Source organism: Scomber japonicus, chromosome 5 (assembly GCF_027409825.1).
Source record: "Scomber japonicus isolate fScoJap1 chromosome 5, fScoJap1.pri, whole genome shotgun sequence".
Classification (NCBI taxonomy): Eukaryota; Metazoa; Chordata; class Actinopteri; order Scombriformes; family Scombridae; genus Scomber; species Scomber japonicus.
The window spans coordinates 12,413,252-12,435,390 of NC_070582.1; the positions used below are offsets into that span (position 1 = coordinate 12,413,252).

General features: G+C 39.9%; 1 protein-coding gene across 1 annotated transcript; it reads right to left on the bottom strand.

The window, feature by feature from the left end:
- Positions 1 to 971: 971 nt before the first annotated feature.
- cd82b (CD82 molecule b) lies at positions 972 to 21,881 on the bottom strand. The gene is made up of 9 exons (XM_053319630.1): positions 21,780 to 21,881; positions 16,848 to 16,920; positions 15,608 to 15,680; positions 9,668 to 9,792; positions 8,571 to 8,645; positions 6,520 to 6,618; positions 5,697 to 5,870; positions 4,492 to 4,575; positions 972 to 2,938 (listed from the first exon to the last, which is right to left on the bottom strand). The coding sequence occupies exons 2-9, from the start codon at positions 16,908 to 16,910 to the stop codon at positions 2,861 to 2,863; spliced, it is 771 nt and encodes a 256-aa protein (XP_053175605.1). The 5' UTR covers positions 16,911 to 16,920; positions 21,780 to 21,881; the 3' UTR covers positions 972 to 2,860.
- Positions 21,882 to 22,139: the final 258 nt, after the last annotated feature.

A 22,139-nucleotide genomic window follows, 5' to 3' on the forward strand; every position in this document is an offset into this window, starting at 1 on the left:
TTTTTATGGAAAAGCAATACTTTCATTCTGTACCCCTCAAAACGCCCCGTGGCTGTATTATTTTAAAAAAAATATAGCTTTTAATAAATATTCTACATATTCAACCTTTAATCTGCGGATTCCATTTTTTCCTCTCCTCATAGCCCACAGCTGTTGTTTTAGTGCAATATCATGTTTTAAATGAGAAATTGAGGTTTGGCGCTCAAAGTATCGACTGCCTGATGAGATGTGGCTCTGTTGAGTTACTTGAAACAGTCTCCTGGGAGAACATTAAGCTGTACTCATTATACTGAGGTTAAGTGTCTTAGACAATAGTGGACTGACAAGGCCAGGTCCTTGCTGTGGTTGTATTGTTTCGCTTTAAAAGCAGAGCTGGTGAGTCAGTGGTGAGGTATTAGCTTCTGGCATGACATGACATCATGATGCTCCCTTCCCTTGATAAGAGTCGCTGCACTTATGAGAGAAGCTCTTTTATATTTATTGCAGAGGAAAAAATCCTGTTATCACAGTGAAATGAATGGATGTGGAGCTCTTGTTCAATTCAGCCACAGGGCAGCCAGACTTAATTAACAGGAAAATACAAACAATACATGGGGAAATAAAAAAAAGCAGTAGCTCAGAGGTGCAGAATTTGCAAGATAGTGAAATAACAAATTTCTTAAGAATCTGCATGAAAGACATAATTATAGCTGCAGCTTCAGCAAATCAGGTTTTAAACATTATTCCACTGATGAAGAATCTTTAATTTTGCACTTGAATTAATATAACCTATTTGTCTTGCTCAAGTTATCCCAATGCATTTTTGCCTGAGCCAATGACAGTTTAGTATATACTGCCATCTTGTGGTTGTCTTTGGTATGACAATTCCACACAACTAGACTCTCAGTGATAACCAATGGACAAAATCTGCGAATCTGTTACCACTGTTAAACTTATACAATATAAGAAAAGACATGTAGACTGGATACTAGTGGGTTCAGTTTTATTAATAGTTCTCAATAATAAAAAAAACAATCTGTTTTCCAAACATGGCTTAAAAGGTCCATGGACATTTATTTTTATACTAAACATAATCATGTTGTAAAAGTGTACAAAATATTTTTAAAACACAACAAAAGCCTTCATCTCTCAAAAAGTTAAATTAATGTTTCTATTTGGAGCTCTGACAGACACAACAGTTTTTCTTTTTCTTTTCTTTTTTTCTAAATGGGCAGTTTCCTCCCTCTGGTGTAATTGCAACATGATGAACATGATTTGAAAGGACTTGTGTGAAATGGCATGACAACAATACAAAACCACATAAAAGTGCCAGCTACCCACTTAATTAGCTGTAAATTCAGCCATAGTAGTGTGTTTGAAATGAAGAACGACTGAGATGATGAGATGGATAAAAAGTGGGGTGAGGAAACTCAAAGCAACATTTAAAACTTTTCTAGAACAATTTTAGCAAAGATAGCATGAGTTGATTGCTCACATGGGTATAGGAAGTAGCTTTCAATGTTTGTCTCTATTCTTGTTACCGATAATAAACAAGTTAAAATAACTTTCTCAGAAAACATGACATGCAGAAAGGAGAAAATACACTGTGGTCACACAGCTGCCATTTTACGTTACTGCCATGATGGCAAAAAACATTTTTCAAAATGAAGGCAGTTGTGAGGACCTTAAATAAAGTTGACAGGTTATCTTCTGTTCATAAAGTCATGCTTTGGGATAGATGCTAAAACAAATAAACTACAGCTTCAAGAGTGACGACAGATTCACTCTAACGGGTCCAATTAATCTGATTCAGACCAAATAGTGCTGACGAGCTGCTGTGGCAGCCACATACTATACATCATAAACAATAGAGAGGAAGTGAAGAACAATAGGACTCTTAAAACAAGAGCCTGTGGGTGACTGCTTTCCCATATAAAACGCTGACTAAGCACATAAGTGCCATAATCCCCTAAAGACATACTGTATATACACTTGTAAAAAAACCCCAGAGATGACATGATGAGAATCTAAAAAAAGAAATAAAATATTCACTCAACACATCATACACACACTTACTTCATGCTGAACTAGTCATTTTGGAAGCCACTGGTTACCAGTCAGACACACCCGAGAGCAAGACAGAGATGTGATTTAGAGACACGATAATGGATAGTGGGGTGGTGGGGGGTGGAGGTGGGTGTAAACTAATATCAGGGCTGCTGGGTACATGGAGTTGATGACAGAAGCCAAAACCTCCACCACAGCAGCCCTGCCCTGGCTCACCCGGGGGCCTCTCCTCCACCCTCTGTACCAAAAATAAAATCTGCAGGATCACAGAGTGGGATTAATGCTTTTGAGCATCTACCACACACCCACCCATACCCTCCCATCTCCCTCTCATCTCCCTGCCCTGGAGTCAGAAGATGCTGCTGCTCTCAGCTCACCAAATGTCACTAAAGTGCTCTCTCTAATACTACATTAAGCGCTTCATTGAGGTCAGCGAAGGAAAACAAAAATACACCAAGAATCTTTTCTTATATGAACATTTGCATAGGTTTCGACCAAAACATATCAAATAAACATAATTATAAGTATCTCCTTAAAAACAGAATAAAGGATAAGACAACTATGTAAACTTGTGAACTATGTCCAACAAGTGTGTCAAGTTTGATTGAAAGGTGTGTGTTTGTGTGTGTGTGCGTGTGTGTAGGGGACATATGGGGCGTGAGAAATTTGCACAGCTGTCACGGCAGGAGAAGCTCAAATGGTGGAGACAGCTGTCTTAATTTGTGTGTGTGTGTACATAAGAGTGTGAGACAAGGAGAGCGAGAGAAAGAGTCCATCAATCCGTGTGTGGTGTGAAGCTAGATCTGTCTTCAGCTCAGTACTTTGGTACTTTGCTATAATCCTCCTGGACGACACTCTTGCACAGACACATGGAGAGGATCATCCCGAGTAGCTGGAGGAAACAAAGTTGTCAAATTAGTTATCATAGGTGAAACTGACAAACTCAGCACTTACACTTACTCACACAAACATACTATATGTCCAAGCCACAGAATTAACTTGCATTTATGTTCAAAGTAATGTAGGACTGTAACTAACACTTAATAGCCTAACAAACTAATCTGCATTTTCTTGATTAATTGCGTGGCCTATTAAATGCCAGAAGATAGCAAAACAATACAATTCCGTAAAGACCAGGCTGAGTCCAGCTCATCAAATGTATTCATAAAACAGAGATAAGCAGAAACTCCTTATAATTGGGAAGTTGGAATTATCTGTCATTTTTGCTTGAAAAAGGACTTGAATTGTCATCTGATTAACAAAATAGGTGGCCATTATTTTTCTACTTATCTACTAATAGTAATTTTTTCTGCTCAACTTGAAAGAGTTGGTTGCTGTAGTCACTCCTCCTCCTGTCCATACTGGCCATGAAGTAATCTCTTTGTAAAATGACTCCACTGTGAAAGATGTGGACCTAAATCATCCCCCCTCCTTCAGTGGAAAAATGCATAGTTGAATTCAGCTGAAGCTAATTTAAGTTCTTCATCCTGGTTGTCATGTGGAGGGTTTAATGCTGATGTTTTGTCCCCACAACAAATCTACAGGTATGAAAGAACCACAGCTGTGTTCCATTTCCAAATTATAACTGTAAGCAGTTTTCATCAAGTGATGTGTTCATACTGGAAAAGTTACAAAGTACTAAAATGAAAAAAGAAAAAAACCCCCAACTAAAACCTGATTCTCCAACAATTAAATGTAAAAAGGAAATGGATAGTGAATAGTTGGTGAAACAGCTCCAGGATCATCTCAGAATGCACAGTAGCTACTACTAATCCCCCTTTCTTTCTCTTTGTGAAGTTTACATAGTTTTAAAGTCATGTATGTCTGACCGTGCAAGTACTATGTAATTTCCTGTCAGTACAACACAGTTAAGCTTGTCGATTTCTTGTATAGTCACACCAAAAAACCTACACAATATAAATGTGTATATAGTGTATATTGTATTTAGCATGTAGTGTGGAATTGGCAAGTTAACACTGTCCAGGGAAAAAACAAATAGGCAATTTTGTAACTTGATTTGTCTAAGTCAGACTGCCCAACGCCCCCACTGCTGTTTGGCTTCATTTTCATGTATCAGTGCCCATGTTCATGAGCCTGACTGTACATGGAGGACAACCCACTGGCAGCAGTCTAAAGCGTGCTGTCACTCACTTATAAGTAAGGGGAATATCTAAACTAACAACTGAATGTTAAATATACAGATATTGAGTATCATTGATGAATATATTATCTTGTAAAATGTTGAGTGTAACCAGTTGTTTTCCAATTGTTTTGTCTTCCACCGTCCCATTGAAAGAGATGTCTTACAAGCAGTGTGGAGAGGAGGAATGATTACAGCTTCCAGTAACTCTTTCAATATACAATGACATGTTAGTGTTAGCATTAAAATAGACTTGAAAAACCTAAACCTTTCCTTTAGGACTAGTGTGGGAGAGAGATAGATACCTCCACGACTGCCACACCGACACAGATTCCCAGAATAACTCCACAGTTTTCCAGGAGCCATTTCTCCACGCTGGTTATACAGCCCTGAAGGGGAGAACAAGAGAGGAAGAATGAGTTTAAGAAAGACACAGAAAGAGAGAGGTTGTAGGCCAACATGCAGAGGGAGAGATGAATGGCTACGTGATCCCAGCCGGACATGAGCAGAGCCTTTTCAAAACACAACTGTTGGCTTTGGACTGAGTCACTGAGGGGGAAGAATAACATGGCTTAGCTGAGCTGAGAAAAAAAATTGTAGAGAGAGAGAGTAAAGTTTCTGAAACACGCAGACCAAACAACACCACAGTAGAGCTTTCCTGGTGTTTGAACAAATCTCACAGCACAAACAACGCGCCTCAGCTGTCAGTATTCACTGAGCTGATTAAGTGAGACCACAGTGCCACACTGAGCTGGCAGTCGGAGTTACACAACATGAGTTGAACTGACTTATGTAATGAGTAAAGGTGTGAGGTCTATCAGAACAATGCAGGCTGTACTGTAGCATTGTTCACCCAGCTTAAGTAACACTGAATAATGCTGACCACTGTCTAGACTCAGAGCTGTTAGTATTTACAGATTAAATGTTCAGATGGTGTCAAGGTGATGTTCACTTTTGTGGTATCACATAAAAATGCTGTGAATAAAAATAGAAACATCTAAACAAATATTAAAATAATCCCAGATGATGATAGACAATTAAAATAAAAGAGTCATAGTTGATTTTCAACTAAAACTCAAATACTGGCAACTGAGTAAAAATCCTGCATGAACAAAGAAAAATCCCCTCTGCTTAAAAAAAAAGAAAGAAAAAAGTAGTTGGTTCAGCAAAATGAGGCAGACTGCAGGCTGAAGTGCAGCTACTCTCCACAGCAGTCTGGGCAACCGCAAAAATCATGAACCCGGAACAGTTGGAAGCATTTTACAACCGTTTGTATACTCCGCACAAGAATTATGCTACTCTATAACCTGAGTTTATATACCAATACCGTTTGATTCACTTTTGGCATGCAAGCATTGATATTTAATATCGCAATGGGGACTTAAAATAGACCATACTGGATCAATGGCTGATAATAATAACTGCACCAGTAAATTATAACAATGATTTTCAAATATTACATTCCAAATAGTCCAAAAACAGAGTTGCAGATTCAATCAGTGTCATGTACCGTTTCATAGACAGGTGTTTCCGGGGACAGATGCTCACACAGGCCCACAGACTTGACCTCACTACCAGGCACGTCCTCGTTGCGACAGGAGCATGAGTAGAGGTACTGGGAGCTGTTCTTGATCATAATGTTCTCTGACCAGTTGCCTGGACCATACCATCCGCAGCACTTCATCTGGTCAAATGAAAGAGAGGAAGGGTGTGAGACGGAGAGGAAAGGAGATAAAAGAGAAAGAGCAGAGGACACATTGTTCTGATAATCCACAGACGTCACGGTAAAACGTTTTTATAGGGACTATTTCTTTAGTAGAAAGTAGTTCCCATGAAAACTGCTATCTAAGAGGTCTGTGGGTTATCCAAAGATATGTTTACATTGAGTCAAATGTCAATGAAAATTACAGTCACCTCCACTGTATTGGTGTGTGAGGCAGAAAACTGGAAATGTAGGCTCTTAACATTAAACAATCTGCATGGATGGACACTGCAGTACTGTGGCCCTACATAACACAATGAGTGGAACATTTGACTGATACTGAAGGGTTACAAATTCACAAGGGAGCCATCCCTTCTAAAAATATATAGCCTCATGGTACTATCAGTCAAGACAGATAGCAGCTTTGACCAAAAGGCATCTGTGACTGTAACCTGCAGTTGATAATGTGCTTATTCAGCACATTTTCGTATGACAAGGTGACCTTATGACCATGCATTGTTTTTCAAAGTGAAGAGGTATAAATGGTGACATCATTTAGTAACTAACTTACAGAATGGATAGATTGTTAGGTAATTAGTCTTTTGTGTATTTACAATTTAAGTCAACTCACCGTCTTCTGAACATAGTCCCAGGTGTGCTCTGTCGTCCTGTTCTGGCCTGTGTAGTTGATTATCATTCCCTTTATGATGGTGGACATCTCATTTTTCAACTAGAAATGAGATGAGAATACATTAGCAACAATACAAGTTTTTTCCCCCCATCACTAAATGCAAATGGTAAAAACGTGTGTTTGTTTATAAACCATTGAAACATTCACAGTTCTTCTGCACACAAACAACATGTTTAGTGCAGGGTAAGTAGAAAAGGGAAACAAACACACCCACATTAAGTCTTTTTTTTCTATGACTTACTAACAACATGTGAACTTAATGTTCATATGGTAACACTACGGGTGGTATAGCCCTGTGAAGTTCCTCGCTGGGCTGAAACATTGAACAAACACTGCTTAGTAGATGCACGGTTCTGTGTTTATGTGTAAGACCACAGTGTACTGGCAGTGATGTATCTTCAGAGCTCTGTCAGAGATGAGTGAGCGCCTCACCCTATTCTGGGAAAGGGCACCACCCTGCCCTGTGGTAAGCCTTAAACACAGGGAGCCCATCTAGGGCTCAAGAGACACACATATGCAGTACACACATGTACATATATACATGCTACATGAAGGGGAAGCAGCTGAAAGGGCGTCAGCACCCTCCACCTATCATACAGGGGTGAGGTTTATCAAAGGAAAGGCTTTTTAAGTGCTGGGAGGTAATATCACGTTCAGAGTTAGAAAGTTGTCAGAGGAGCTGGGAGTGATCAAACAAAACACTCCCTTCACACACTGTGCAAACACACAAGGCTAGTTCTATTATTTAAGGTTGGTTCTATTATTGGTTGGACCCCTTGTTAATTAGAGAAGGGCATGGAGAGTTTAAACTGTGGTTCAGTTTGATGATCACATTTCACATTGTATTTAGTGGTTTTAAATATGTGCTAAGTGACCATTTAAAGATGGCCTGATGCTCCACAGAAGATCTTTTGTGCCTACGGCTGTGAAACCTCTGAACTACATTTGCATGCAATTTTTGATAATGGGTACATTTTCAGGACATAGTCTTTTGTTTTGTTTTTTTATGGTCTTGACTTTAGTCATGTTTATGGTTTATCGCCTGTTATTGTCCTTTTTGATCAATTTGAACTATTTCTGTTTTTGACCGTTCATTTATTGGCTATTCAGGTTCCTGAGCAACACAAATGTCCGCTCCGTTGCTGTGTTAGTATGTGTGGTCTAATCTGTCTGAATCAAAATTTCTTTTGCATAATTTTGTTTAACCTTTATGTATTCAGTTGAGTTCCACTGGTGTTGGAGGAGGTAGAACTGGCCAGGCATAAAAAGTTGCAGACAAAGAATAGTAAAATAAGCCCACAACTGACACTTGTACTCTTTTGTGTATTGATGACCAAAAATGTTGGGTTTGTTTGGGTTTAGAAAAAAATACAGGCTCAGAGAAAAGTTTGGATACACTGTTAAACCAACCTGTAGGGGGCTCTGTGTCATCAAAGACTTCAGCTGAAAGTGGTTTCAGTCCCTGGAGTGATAATTACTGTCTTAAAAGGGGCAATGTTAGACATGCCAATTAAGTTTTGTCAGCCTATGACAGCAGCTTTAGCAACACTCTCACACAATGGATTTGTTTGCCCTTTCCCTCCGACACAAAACTACACAGAGGGGGAAAAACGACAATGGAAACAGCCAATGTGGGTGCTCGCTACTTCCTTTACCGTAGTAACACATCTCCTTCAGTCCACTTGCCCAAACTAAATTTCCATCGGCAGCAAACATCCTGTCATTTTCCATTCGTTCAGCTGTGTTACATCACAGGAAGCAGCAGGCTGCCTAAAATGTTTAGCTAAGACTCAAATGCAGGCAGTCACAGCTGTGACAGAAGGGGGGTGGGTACAAAAACCCAGTAGGCCCCAGCTGTACAATGCGCGGGTAGGGAGGTGGTTGGGCATGAGAAGTAGTTGTAAAAGGGTAAAGAGGACTGAAAAAGACAAAAAGAGAAGATAGTTTCTGAATGTTAAAAAAACCAACATAAAAAAGGGCTAATATCTTACTCGATCTCTCTGGAAGTAAATGAGGACTCCAGCTGTCACCTGGGCGATGAGGATCAGCAGGAGGCAGGTGAAGTACTGTGGAGGATAAGTGGAAATGTCATCATAAGTACATCCACAATCAAAACCTCTTAAATGGGCTGACATTAGCATAGCAAATCACTGCAAATGATGGCATACCAGCAAAAGAACAACTCTTTAGAAATCCCAGATTATGGGTATAACAAAACAAAGCAGGACAGAAGAGCACTCCTGAGCATTTTAACCTTTCATTTTCAATTGTGTTTAATCTGTGTGGTGAGATACAACGTCTTAAGATAATCTCTTATCTTAAAACCTTGTGGTGTGTGTGTGTGGGGTTGATGGGGGGTCCTCTGCCAGCTGGTTACTGTCACTGGGAGAAGTAGGTCACAGCAGTTCTTCAGTTAACCCCTTGCAGGTTTAACGTTGTAGAGGTCACACACCCATCCCCACTCTTGTTGTACCCCCTGCATCTCACTGGCTTATCCCTGTCACCCCCTCCCCTCTGTAAACCCACACATGCTGCAAGCCCCCAGCCCACACATAAGCAGAAATGAGAAAAGGGCTTTACTGTCAGTAGGAATCTGTCATGTGTTCTTAAGCCATGCTTAAAATCTCAGGCAGGTGCATTTAGGTGAATGTGTCATGCTAAAAAATAAGTGCAGCTTTTATGTTTAGCAACAGGTACAACAAACTACTCAAGTTGAGAGCTGATTTACAGAAAATTTAAAGTCTTATTTTGGGAGATTTTTTTGATGCCTTTTTATTAGATATTCAACAGTAGCGATGGCTGGAAATGACAAGCGAATGAGATGAGGAATGGCATATAGCAAAGGTTGGGATCAATGATTCCCGGCTAGACATACTTGTACCCCAGGGGAAACTTCTGCAATTGTCAGAGAGTACGTGGAAGGATTGTGGAGTAGCTTGTGTAATTTGATCAAATAAAAATGTCTGATTTGATTCAATATTGATTCAATATTGGTGTGGGTGTTAAACCTTAAAAGTCCGCCTCATAAAGAAGGAAACCAAGCTGCGGCATGTTAGCTTTACATGTCAAAGTGAATATAATTCCTCACCAGACCCAGCAAACAACGAATTTCATAGATGGCTCCGATGCAGCCGAAGAAGCCCATGGCCATTGACAAGGAACCCACTCCGATGAGTATGTAGGAAGCCACTTTCACTGTGTCTGATGATTCCTCTGAAGAAAACAGACAAAAAATAAATACATAAATGAATAAATAAAAACGAAACGAGATGGAGACACCTACTACACCTGCTACAATCCTTTTATAGCCATAGCTTTATAGTTACGTTTTTTAGTTAAATTCAGCTCCTTTTTAGCACCCCCCCCCCCCCCCCAAAAAAAAAACAAACAAACAAAAGGCAATGCAACATGTGCAACAGGGCCCTGATCATCTCTGCTCTTGCTTTTCTATTTTAACCACAGTGTGTGCCTCCAAATAAATTCAGCTCAGAAGTCAGCCTGGTTCACATGCAAAACCATTTTGATTCAGATGGTTACAGCAATCCAAAAAAATGCTTTGTACAGCAGATCCATGTTGAATTCTACCATTCTAGTGCTTTTCTCAAACACAAAAAGATTATTTTAAAGGGGACCTATTATGGGTTTACTTATTTTCTGTCATCTAATATATGTAAAATATAATGTTACAATGTCAGATGTTCACATTCAACATTTTCTGCTCCAAATATTTCCATATTTTGTTGTCTCAACCTGTTTTTGGAAGAATAACTCATGAAACCCCTCTAATTTGATGATGAACAAATTTAAAAGGCAGGAAATGTTGGGTTGTCATCAGCAGTAACTTAACATCTGAATGAGATCAGCACACAGGAAAATAAGGCAGGTATCTGAAAGTACAAACAGGGATGCAGAGACAAACTACACCTGAAACCACAGAGGTTCAGTTAGAAGGTACAAAGGTACTGAGAGCTGAACACAGATATGATGTCACAATAACCAGGTAGTTTGAAGAGCGTAATCTTTACCAAACAGATACAGCCTACTGCAAATGTATATATGACACATTTATATTTTGAGTAAAGAAGAAGCAAAGACCAACAACTATAGTTTGCCTACACTGACTCCAGAGCTGGAGAAAGCTTCCTGAAACTGGCCAATCAAGTCAGAATCGGCTTTTAGGGAGGGGGGCAGTGGGGAGGGGAGCTACAATTGTTTGTTTCAGACAAAGGCTGAACTGAGGGGCTGTACAAAAGGCCAGTATAAGATAAATAATGACTTTTTTTGAACTGTGAATCATGCAAAAATACTCTAGTGCAGTCCCAGAATAAAAATACACAGCTGGAAATGAGCATAATAGGTCCTGTTTAATAGGCCACCGGAGAGAGTTGGACCAAGACAAGGAAATGTGTGGCAAGATTAATTGATTTCCCTCTTTGGTATGTAGAACGAGAGAGATCCAGGAGGAGCGAGGCAGGGACTGAAATGGAAGATTGGAAGGTTTGAGAGGAGATAAACTGGAGCCAATATGTGGCCGTGTGTTATCTGGGCTGGAGGAGCTCCAGAGAGTCAGGGCTCGGTCTGCAGATCAAGCCAGAATCTGAGCTCTGTGAAATCGCTCCAGCTTCTAAAGATTCCCAAGCCAAGCAAACCAGCCAGTGCTCTGGGATAACTCCTTCCCAACCGTTTGGGAAGAAGCTGACAGACACAGCAGCTCCTCCACCGTTACTCTGTGAATTTCATGCATTGTTGTCTCTTGGTTAGCTCACTAGAACGCTATAGATGTAGTTCCCATTTCATATTAGTTGGTCATGCTTCATGCAGCTATGATCATACACAGTAGAAACTCAATAGAAATCAATGATCACACAGACTATAAAAACAGCTAAACTAGAGTACAACTCACACATACATAAAGAGCATGTGTTCACACATAAATCAGAGGTAGACTATTTGTTTCAAAACATTTAACACCACCTTACAGTGCAGACCACAGCAGTCTTCATATCCTCATTATCACAGGATGCAGGCTGTGTCATTATCTCAAAGATAAATAAGCAATCTTTAGGTTGAAAGAGAATTTTCCTACCATGCCCCAATTATTTTGAATTAACTGACCACTAATGAGATGTGTAAATCAAGTCTGAAAAGCAATTTAACTGCTATACAACTTACTTTCTTATTGTTATTCTACAAGTAATCTATTCTTGCCTTTAACAGACTCTGATAGCAGAGAGACAGGCAGGAAACAGGGATGTTTTACAGATGTTTTCTTGTGTAAAACGTAATTCTTTAATAATATGTCAGGGAGCTTTGAGATGCAACAAAAGGTCCCCTGCTGGGATTTAACTGATGACCTCTGGGCCAATAGGTCACCGGCAGAGGTTCATAGGGGTTCAACATGTAATAAAAACAAAATATTGTATGTGCATCATATTGTGTACACATGTAGTGACCATGCACTTTATATAACACTAACTCCTTGAAATACAATTTATGACCTACACTTAAAATACACTTACACTTAAAATACACATGCATGCACTGGGAGATGTAGAGTACATGCATGTACATCTCTGACTCTACATGGGTTACCGCAGCAGCAAATGTTGTGGTAGCTTGAGAATAATTGAAAGCTAGCAAGTACCAGGGCCAACATATGTAGAGTGTTTATGTGGCTACAGGGTAGCATTTAAAGGGAGGGAGACAAGCATCCTGAACTATATGTTCTATATCTAGCGCTCTGCTGCAGCATGTTATTTAAGTCTCCCCTACACACACACACACACACACACACACACAGACACACACACACACACACACACACACACACACACACACACACACACACACAGAGAGAGAACTAGCTTCTGCAAAAGGAACAGATGTCCTTCAGTTGCTTAGAAAAGCATTACATTGAGACTTTGGGGAACTGGTTAAATTAGAAGTCTTAGCTACTGCTGACAGAGAAATTCAGTCAAGAACTTAATCAAACTCTATGAACATGTGGAGTGGCATGCAAGACTCTCTGAGACTGTAGCTAGCCGCATAAAAGATCAATATCTAAAACACAGAACAGAGAGAGAAGTGACGCAAGTTTCAGTCCTGTACTAGTTTTGCAAGATACATGTTATGTGATCTTCTGCTAGATATCTCCAACACGGATATTATTCTCAATATTTGCTAAAAGGAGCAGAACTACTTTACACTTCTGGCACATTAAATCAGTGATAGGGATGAGTCAGTTATTTATCAATACAGATTATATGATTATCAACTGTGAGAAGTAGAATTGTGATGTTTGTGTGGATCCTTCTGCAGATCAGTGTTTAAATGAAGCTGGTTCCAGTAAAAATATGCACTCTGGAGTTACAGGAAACGTCATGCAACATTAATGTGACCTCAAAAACTGTTCTCCGCTGCTACAACTTCTGAGGTTTTGTCGGAGTAGTTTTTTCATGTTCTTGATAAGTAATACATGGATTCTTTAGAATATTTCCTCCCACATCGTGTCTCATCAGGTGCAAACAAGGAAACACATTCAGCTGTAATTTTGAAGCTACATTCTTCAAATAAAGTGTTTCTTTTCAGGTCTCTGCCAGGTGTATCAAAGTTGTGAAACAAAAGGCACTTTTACAAGCTTCCTGTTGTAAAGTTAGCATCTGTGTTCTTCTGGGGTAATCCTTAAACATGAAATTCTCATGAAGTCAGCATGTGTATGGCTGGTTACTGTACTGTTCTGTCGTGTACTATGGCACATTTCCATGTAGGTCTCTTCTGAAATAGTCCTTCTGGTGGTTTCCATGGAACTTTCCATTTAAAGAGGCAAGAATTATGGTTCCCTTCAAGAAAGCTGCTGAGGGAGGAGGACTGTTTGGTATTGCAGGTCCTTCTGTAAACACAACCGGAGCTTAATATTCAGCTTGACTCGTACAGATTTAGAATGTAAACATAAGTGGATCATCTTAGCTCCTAATTCCTACACTGAAGGAGTCCAAAGAAAAATCACTTTCCAACCAAGTTCTCTTTTCTCTGTTCGTGACTTTGGAAAGTTTCAGAATGAATCTGAGAATGAACTGTGCTTTGGCACCCTCTCCGGCTCTGCTCTTAGACCTTCTCTCCAAGGCTGACTTTTGTTTAAACATAAGGCAAGCTGTGTTTTGGCAAGCACCATATGGATAAACTCAAGACATCATGTCACTGAGGTAAACTATTAACAGTGAAATGTAGATACAGAGGGGTGAAAATTGGTGGGAGATTCCCTTTTAAATGAAAAATAGGGGGTCCGAAACCAAAACATTCTCAAAGTTCCCCCGCCTGAAGTCATTGGGACAGCTGCAGAGGCCTCTATTAATATAACTCATAAAGAATGGAAACTGAAAACATAGAGATCCTGTTTATGGTCAGGCAATGGTACAACTTCTGAGGGGAACACAAAGAGTCAATAAACAGAGCTGCCTGCCACTTTGATTTTTGTTCCTCTATGGAGTGGCAAGAGATTTCCACTGAGGTTCCAGGGATCCAGGGAGGGGCTGAAGTTGACCCATCCTCAGTACAGAAGAGGAGAGGTCATCAAGCCCCACATAGGAAGGGATATCCTTAGGGTATAAGTGAAGCAGGATCTCAGCTATCTCTGGAGGAACAGCTGGATTATCATAACAATAGTACTGGGGTTAGCAGGGATGATATATACTGTACTGCCTGTTCTGCTCTGCTGATAAGCAAATTCAGCTCAATAATAACCTTGGAATAATTCCTTTATAGGCAGTGACCTTGAGTGCTGAAATATGAACCAGAGGAAAACAAAACAACAATAAACAAACAAGACCCTGACTGGTTAAGAACACAAGGTCAGTTTGGGTTGGGGAAAACTTTTAAAAATGTATTAGCAGAACAAACTTCGAGCCTAAATAAAAATTTCTCCAGCTTTGCTCAGCCCTGAAAGATGGGCCTTAATTGTAGAGTGTAAACAGAGGCAAAAAAAGTGAGTGTTATAGTAGTTAATCCCACAGTGAGACTGGCACAGTGATGCATGTTTTACCCACATCTGAGGCTGATCTGACTGGCTTAATGCGCATCATGAGACCTGGCTTTGCAACCAACATCATACATGCATCTCTCTGTGTCTCATTGAAATTAATTATGTGTTTGATTTCCAATACATATTCAACTGCCAGATAATAAATTGAAGGATTCTTCTTTACAGACTGGTGTTGGGAGAAAACTTCATTGCTGCTCTCGGCAATGCTCCATCTGGGATGAATACACTGAAAGCATTTATAAAGAGATTTATGGTAGCTAAGATTTTCCATCCATGGTTCCCTGTTCATTTCAGGCAAAGCAAGAACTGGGTTTCATTAGGCTTTCTCAAGCTTCTTCACAACAGATAACTTAAGTTGGACACATTGTTGTTTATGACAACGTTGACAACTTTGCCTCTTGGAGTATGCTGTTTGGAGGCTTGGTTTCTCTCTTACGATGCAGTGTCTGAAAATAGATCTGTGTCAACATCTGTGAGAGTGGGAGATTGTATCTGTGCACCTCTGCCATGAGGGGGGCTGCGAGAACGGGCAAGTTCAAAGTACAACTCTCTGGAAACTACGGGGAAAGAGGCTGCTATTTTTCCAGCAGAAGATGAAATGACTTGAAATGCCTTGATAACCATGAACCTGACACCTCCCCTGACTAACCTACTCCCCCAGATCTTCACAGATGTGTCTGTAAGACTACAGGGTGGCTTTTGAGAAGTTGAGGAAGTCATCAAGTTTCGTTTGTTAGTCACTTTTTTTTAGTGTGGTGTTAACATCCCTTTGTGGTTCCTTGGAAATGAGTGCTATGGGATAAAATCCACATAAAGTGCTCAGATTAGGCTAGGGCTTTTAAGATTTGACAAGCGCACTCCACAATCTGTATTTCCCCCTCTACTGTGGTAAGATCAGCTCAATTGACGTGGGTAAAAAGTGCTGAATGTTATCATTTCAGGACGTGGCAGCCAGAATGCAGATTTGTGTGGGAGTGTTACAACACTTACGTAGAACAGCAATGAAACTCTGGTTATCGAAGAGAACCCACAGTCCAAAACCCATGATCAGTGCTCCAAAGATCTGTGAGGGTGAAACAGAAAAGAGTCAGATACTATATCCTGTATTAGTGTTAAAGAGTCTGTGCTTGTGTGTCTTATTTTTGTTTCCTCAGTCTGTCACATCTGGGATTAATCTGATCCCAAGTCTTCTCCCCATCTGCTTGTCTTTCTCTCTCACAGTCATATGCAAAGGGACAGAGGATGTGGATAGGATCCCGAAAACCCACTCTGCTGGTTTTTCTCACAATTAACACTCCATCCATCAGCAACAGAGAATTTACCAGTCATTCTTAGTATACAATATTCTGACAGCAAATTAAGCAGCATTAAATAAGGATAACAAGATGAAAACAATCACAAAGAAGAGACAATCGTCACCTCAGGACCAGAACATTTTGGTGCTGGCAATGTAAAAAATGTTCAACTTTGTCTCTTTTACCCTTACAGTAAGGTTACGAAGTTCAGAAATTCTATGTAATTAAGAGGGCCCTTGTTTAGAAGCTGTGGGGCACTGTAGTGGGGGCAAAATCCATAGATGAGAGGCTCTGTTGATTCACCAGCTTCCACCCTTGAACTGCCACCCCTCCCCAACTCTGCGACAATAATTAGAGCCCTGGTAAAGAACTGTTCATTTAGAGGGGCTGTTGAGCTCCCCAGCAGCCATCATTAGCCCACCACTTCCTGGCTTCCCCTAGCCTCCACTAGTCTAGTCTGTCCACTGACACAGACACACACGCTTCCTATTAAACACCAGTCGAGTGTTCACATCAAAAGGTCTACGTCAGGTTTACGGCTGTAGACTCATTGGAAAGGTCTGGACATCCTCGTAGAGTCAGTTTTAGGAGTCTGGGGTTTTATCAACCCCTGGACTTTATGTTGTGGCCGGTGTTAGAGAGGTGGAAACAAACAGAAACCATGTGTTGTTGTTCAGACGTGGCTCCACTAAGGTAAAGTCTTACCACCCCCAGGCATAGTCACAGACACATTTCCCTATGTATATTTAGTAATCTTTTGACGATTATTCAAATAAACCGTATCACTGAAAAGCATCTGACGGTTTGCAATCTGTCAACCGCAGGAGCAAAGCTACCAATCTATTTATCTGCAAAAGGTGGAGTCATGTGACAGGATTTTGATAGTGCATGCATCATCAGCCATCAAGAAATGACAAAGAAATGAGATTACTTACAAAGAAGAGGAGGTTGAAGAGAAATAGGAAGTACTTTGTGACGGTGATGCATCCTTTCGCCATGGCTGCGCTTCTGCAAGACAGAATTAAACAAAATTTATTGGTTACATTGAACATCACATGGTAATTTTGCAGAATGGGGTGCGTGTGTGTGTGTGTGTGTGTGTGTGTGTGTGTGTGTGTGTGTGTATGCGCTAAAGATAAAAAGAAAGAGACAAAAGACAGATACAGATGGAGGAAAGACACAATAATAAAAGCTAGCCTTGAGATAGTCTTGCCTTAATAGTTAGTGAGCCGCACAACAAGGACACAGGAAAATCTGTACAGTTGGGTTCCTGACTAAATGTGGCTTTAATCTTCAAAGCAACAACATCAGCCTAATTCATTTGCACCAGACGCATTTTCAGTCTTAAACAGCCCAACCTGCTCTAATCCTTTTCTTTCTAAGACAATAATTGGCCTGTTGTCTTAAGCTTGTTAACAAATATAGTTTTATTCTTTATAGACAAGATAAACCACCTTGCTCACATAGATTGGAGGAATGACCACCACACAGTGTTGAGTAGTGAAGTCATGATGACTGTGTGGAGACTATGACATATCATGTTGGCATGCTATTATCATCATATCCAGAACAGAAACAAGCATACGTTTATTAGCAGCAACAAGTTTGGTGTATTGTGTATTTTACGGTCAACTTTATTAAGTATTTCAAGCCAAATATTTAAGAGAAGCTACATTTATGATCATATCCAGGCATATTTAACAGTCCTGGCTGATGTCATACAACCTTATAGCACACAGGACAATAATGTTGTGAATCACAGCAAGCTGAGAACTGTCTGGCATTTTAAGTTGGGGCATGTTACAGTGACATCAGCACTGCTTCACATCAGTTTACCTCTCGCCCATCTGTATTTGGGTATATGAGTGCACAGGCATAGCACATATCACTGCGATGCCATGACTTTTCAGTGAGAAACAGCTGTAGGCCAGAACAGCAGAACAGCACCACACATACAGTACAGTAGAGACACTTCATGGAACTCTCTCTGCAACATGATTCAGCCTGTGCTCCAAAAGTCTAAAGAAAATATTTACCACAACCAGACCCTTTTCCTTCACTGGGAGCACTGAAAATATAACCAGCCATTGTGGTTATTTGAGGAGTCTGAAAATATCCTCTGAAGACAACTCCCCACGTCTCAGATGACATGTTCTCTCTTTTACATCCAAGCTATAAGCTCTGCCTGTCATATTGTGTTTTTAGTTATATTTTGAAAAGAGTGGAAGCAAAAACTCATCATGTAAAGTTTATTGTGTATAGCCTAACTTCTTAAATACAGTTACTTAACCTTTAAAGGGAGGATGGATCAATTAAATGTAACAAGAAAAGTTTTCTCCAGAGACAAAGAAGCTGCATTAGCCTACCAGTTAAATTACCAGTACTTTCAAGTTGTTTTGGAAATACAGTCAAATAACTTCAAAGTAAAGCACATTTAGTCTTCTTGATTTCTCTCATCTCTCAGCTACATCTGCCAGCTCGACTTTGTCTTCCCCTTTGGTTAATTAGCGTGCAAAGTGAAAAGTGAAGCGACATCACAGCTGCTACCTCTTTTTTGATATGTACCACACAGGAAATACAGCTTCATTTCAATATGAAAGAGGGTTTTAAAAAGAACTAAATATGCTATCACACTGTTTACTTGTCAGATGTTATCGAATGTGCCTTAAAGTGACTGTACATCTCTACTTTATAACACGATTGGCTTGGTTTTGAAAAGATGACATACATTAACATTGGCCATCTCTACTGGATCATTAAGCACTTGATTACCTAAATACCAAGACAATTTCATGTTTACAAAAAAGGACCCCCCCCCCCCCCCCCCCCTACAAGGCCCAAACCACACAACAGATACCCATTTGAAGTAGATAATCCTTAAAGGAGATTGCTGGTCTTTATGTCTAGATGGTGAACAGCAGTGCAGATTAAAAAAGGCTTAGTTATGACTATCATTGTTTTGTTGACTGAGCCTTGTCCATCTGAAAACAATCCTTAACAATGCCTCAATGCTACTTGTTATGTTTTTCAAACAACAACTTAAATAGGCTAGCAAGCCCAGCCCAGTTCAGTTCCAAAGCAGCCAACTGCCCATATTGAGGTTAGCAGTAATGCCAAGCCAAGCACGAATAAACTCACATTTTTTGCAGCGCTTCACTGAAAGCTCACATATTTAGCAGACAAACTGTGGGGCTGTTTTATAGCACTATTTTTTGCTGAACCTACCCATCAAGTCGAATCATACTCGACTCCTTTAAAGTGAATGACAAATCGGTTCCAAAGTTTTTTTTAAAAAAAGAAAAAGAAAAAAAAAGAAAAGACTGGAAAGTGCAATGGAAATTAGAAGCAGAGTCAAACAGCAATTCTGAGGGCCAGTCTCATTGTGACTCTGAACACAACAGCAAGAATTCACAATGTTTCTGAAAGCAGACACGCCGTGAGTTTGACGGAAATATGAAATGGAATAAGGTTCGAGGAGGCTCGTGCTGCAAAAACCATGCACAGGAGAGAAATGACTTGACTTGAGAAAGCTGTACATGAGTCACCTGAACTTTCTGAACTGCATGACCTCATACTGGCATTTTCCCCTTTCACATTTTCTTTGTGGTTTGGTATAAGGTTGGTTCACTATCAAATAGTGTTTTGGGTGCACTGACAGATGTATTCAATTGAAATCTGTGCTTGTTCACCGTACAGAAAGCTAGTTCAGAAAGGGTACAGAGATGATTATGAAGACTGCATGAGTGGCAGATGGCATTGGCTGTGCCTGTAATGGACCCAGCATGGATCAACTACAGCCCTGTTGTGCTCCAAAAGATCAGGCGATGTGCCAACCAAACCTTCATCTATCACCTCCTTCTATCATAATCATATATGACCCATTTACACATCTGTGAGGGCATGGCTCTGGCATGGACCTGCATACAGCATCCTGGTACTAAAGCCCTTAATACCACACTATCATCTGCGACAATGTGGTTTATCTACATTGTTACCATGTAGCTATTAATAACAGCGGCACTTTGCTGACTAACCTAAAAGAATAAGTTGTTTGAGAGGAAACAACATTACCACTCTAATGTATTTCTAGAAAAAAATAGTGTAAATTCAGTTTGGAGAGCAACAAGCAAGAGGACAAGGGCTTGGTAATATTGATCTTTTTTCTCATCTGATTGTTGTTTACATGTGTAATAGCATATATTTATCTGGATGACATGGTATCTGTAGTCTAAACTATTCCATTATTTCACCAGTTGATTAGCATCAAAAAAGTCAGTGGGATGAAATAAATAAAAAACAAAATAACCACAACAAGCAATCAGAAGGTTAGCTTAGCCACTGCCATCAGCTACAGTACCTACAACAAGCTGAATCTTTTGGACTTTTCATGGTTGATTTAAATCACTAAAATATAATATTATTATTACATTCAACAATCAGCATCCACGACATTAAAGGTGATATCACTAATAACCTCTAAAAGCAATCCACCAACAGTGCTTTACAGTGTTTTTGAAGAGACATTATATAGCTAGGTAAATGTGAATGCAGAATAAAAAGCCTGTTTAATGGTGATGGTTGCCAATGAATCATTATGCCAAACCCAAAAGCAAACTCTTACACATACTTTACTAATCACTTCTGAAGTCCAAACTCAATAAAATGAAACTGCAGTAAAGAGAATAGGCTGTGAGAAGACAAATAACTGAGAGCTGAGAATACATTTTGCTTGCCCTTGAGGTTTGATTGCTGAAATATGAATTTCTACTTCAAACCACAATACTGCAAACATCCTAATGCAAAAGAGCTGCAAAGCCATTGTGGTAATGCTGCCTCAAACATGGCAGTTTAGCAAAAAAATATACATGCCTCACTTTTTTTTTCTTGTCATGCCACCTTTTATTAAAAAAAAAAAAAACCCTATCAAAAATAAGTCTCACAGAACCCCCTCTACAGAAGATAGCTGTGCACAAAAGGCTATTGCTAAAGAATGCCAAGCTTTTGTTAAAGCACCAGCATGCCACTTTCAAATGGGGGTTATTTAAATGTTGTTTTAGTATACAACCCATAAAATGTGCTAATAAAACACACATTCAAGTGGAGACTGAAGTGAATGGAAGTCATCCTGACATTCTGTATATTCTTTATGTGGGATAATTTCCTGGATTTATGACCCTGGAAGTTTCTCATTTATGGAACCATTGACAATATCCGTTTGTGGTTTCCTTACGAGATTCTTGGAAGATTGACATCACAGAAACGACATGTTAAGAAAATATAAATCACAACATGAATGCCAGTCTCTACATAAACCTGCTACCTGCCGTTAAATCGGCGTTAACAGGTAGTAACACATGACTGCAGATGACCGCATACCGAGTCACAAAAAGTTGGGTAGGATGCGACTGTGACGTCAACTTTGAACAATAACTTGATAAAATAGATGAATAATGGCACGTTTGCGAGTGTTAGCTTAAGCAAAGTAATGGGTTTTCATTTATTTTTAGGGAGCCAGGACACTTTCAGCTTAGGTTACACACTAGTTATCTGACGCCAGCATCAACACGCAGTAAAACACGTTTGTTAATGAAGTTAGAGAGAGTTTTATCGAACGTTTAAGCTAACCGTTTAGAAGGCATTGCTACGTCAACGTCAACCGTCAATCTCACAACAAACTTGTGTTCAGTGTTCCAGAACGTGTTCAGTTAGTAGAACGTTTGCGGTCGTTCTGGAATTAACAGTTTCGGCTGAGAGTGTTCTAAAAGTCAAATGAGATGGCGGCTGACTTACAAAGGCAAGTTTACATATTCTGCCACAATCTTATACTATCAGAAGCTAGATAAGAGGTAAAGATGATAGACACCTACTTTGTCTTCTTCAAAAAGTGGCTGCCGGTGGTCGCTTGTCTTCTGTCTTGCTCGCTGTGTAACTGAACCGTCTCTGCTGGTGAGAAACAAGACGTATGTGTGTCTATATGTGTGTATTTGTCTAGGAAAGAGTTCACACCCCCACCGTGCGGCCGCCATGGTTACTTTTTTTTAACCCTCTCCTGCCCATTAAAAAAAATTAAACTGTCTTAAATGCCACAGGTGGGTGTTTTCTTGATGTAATATCTGAATACTCAATCATTTGCTTTCACAAAATAATATTATCATTTCAACAGGGCACAGCAGCATCTTGTTAACGTAAAATAACTACTTCCTCATCAGCACAAAAAGCTTCCTCGG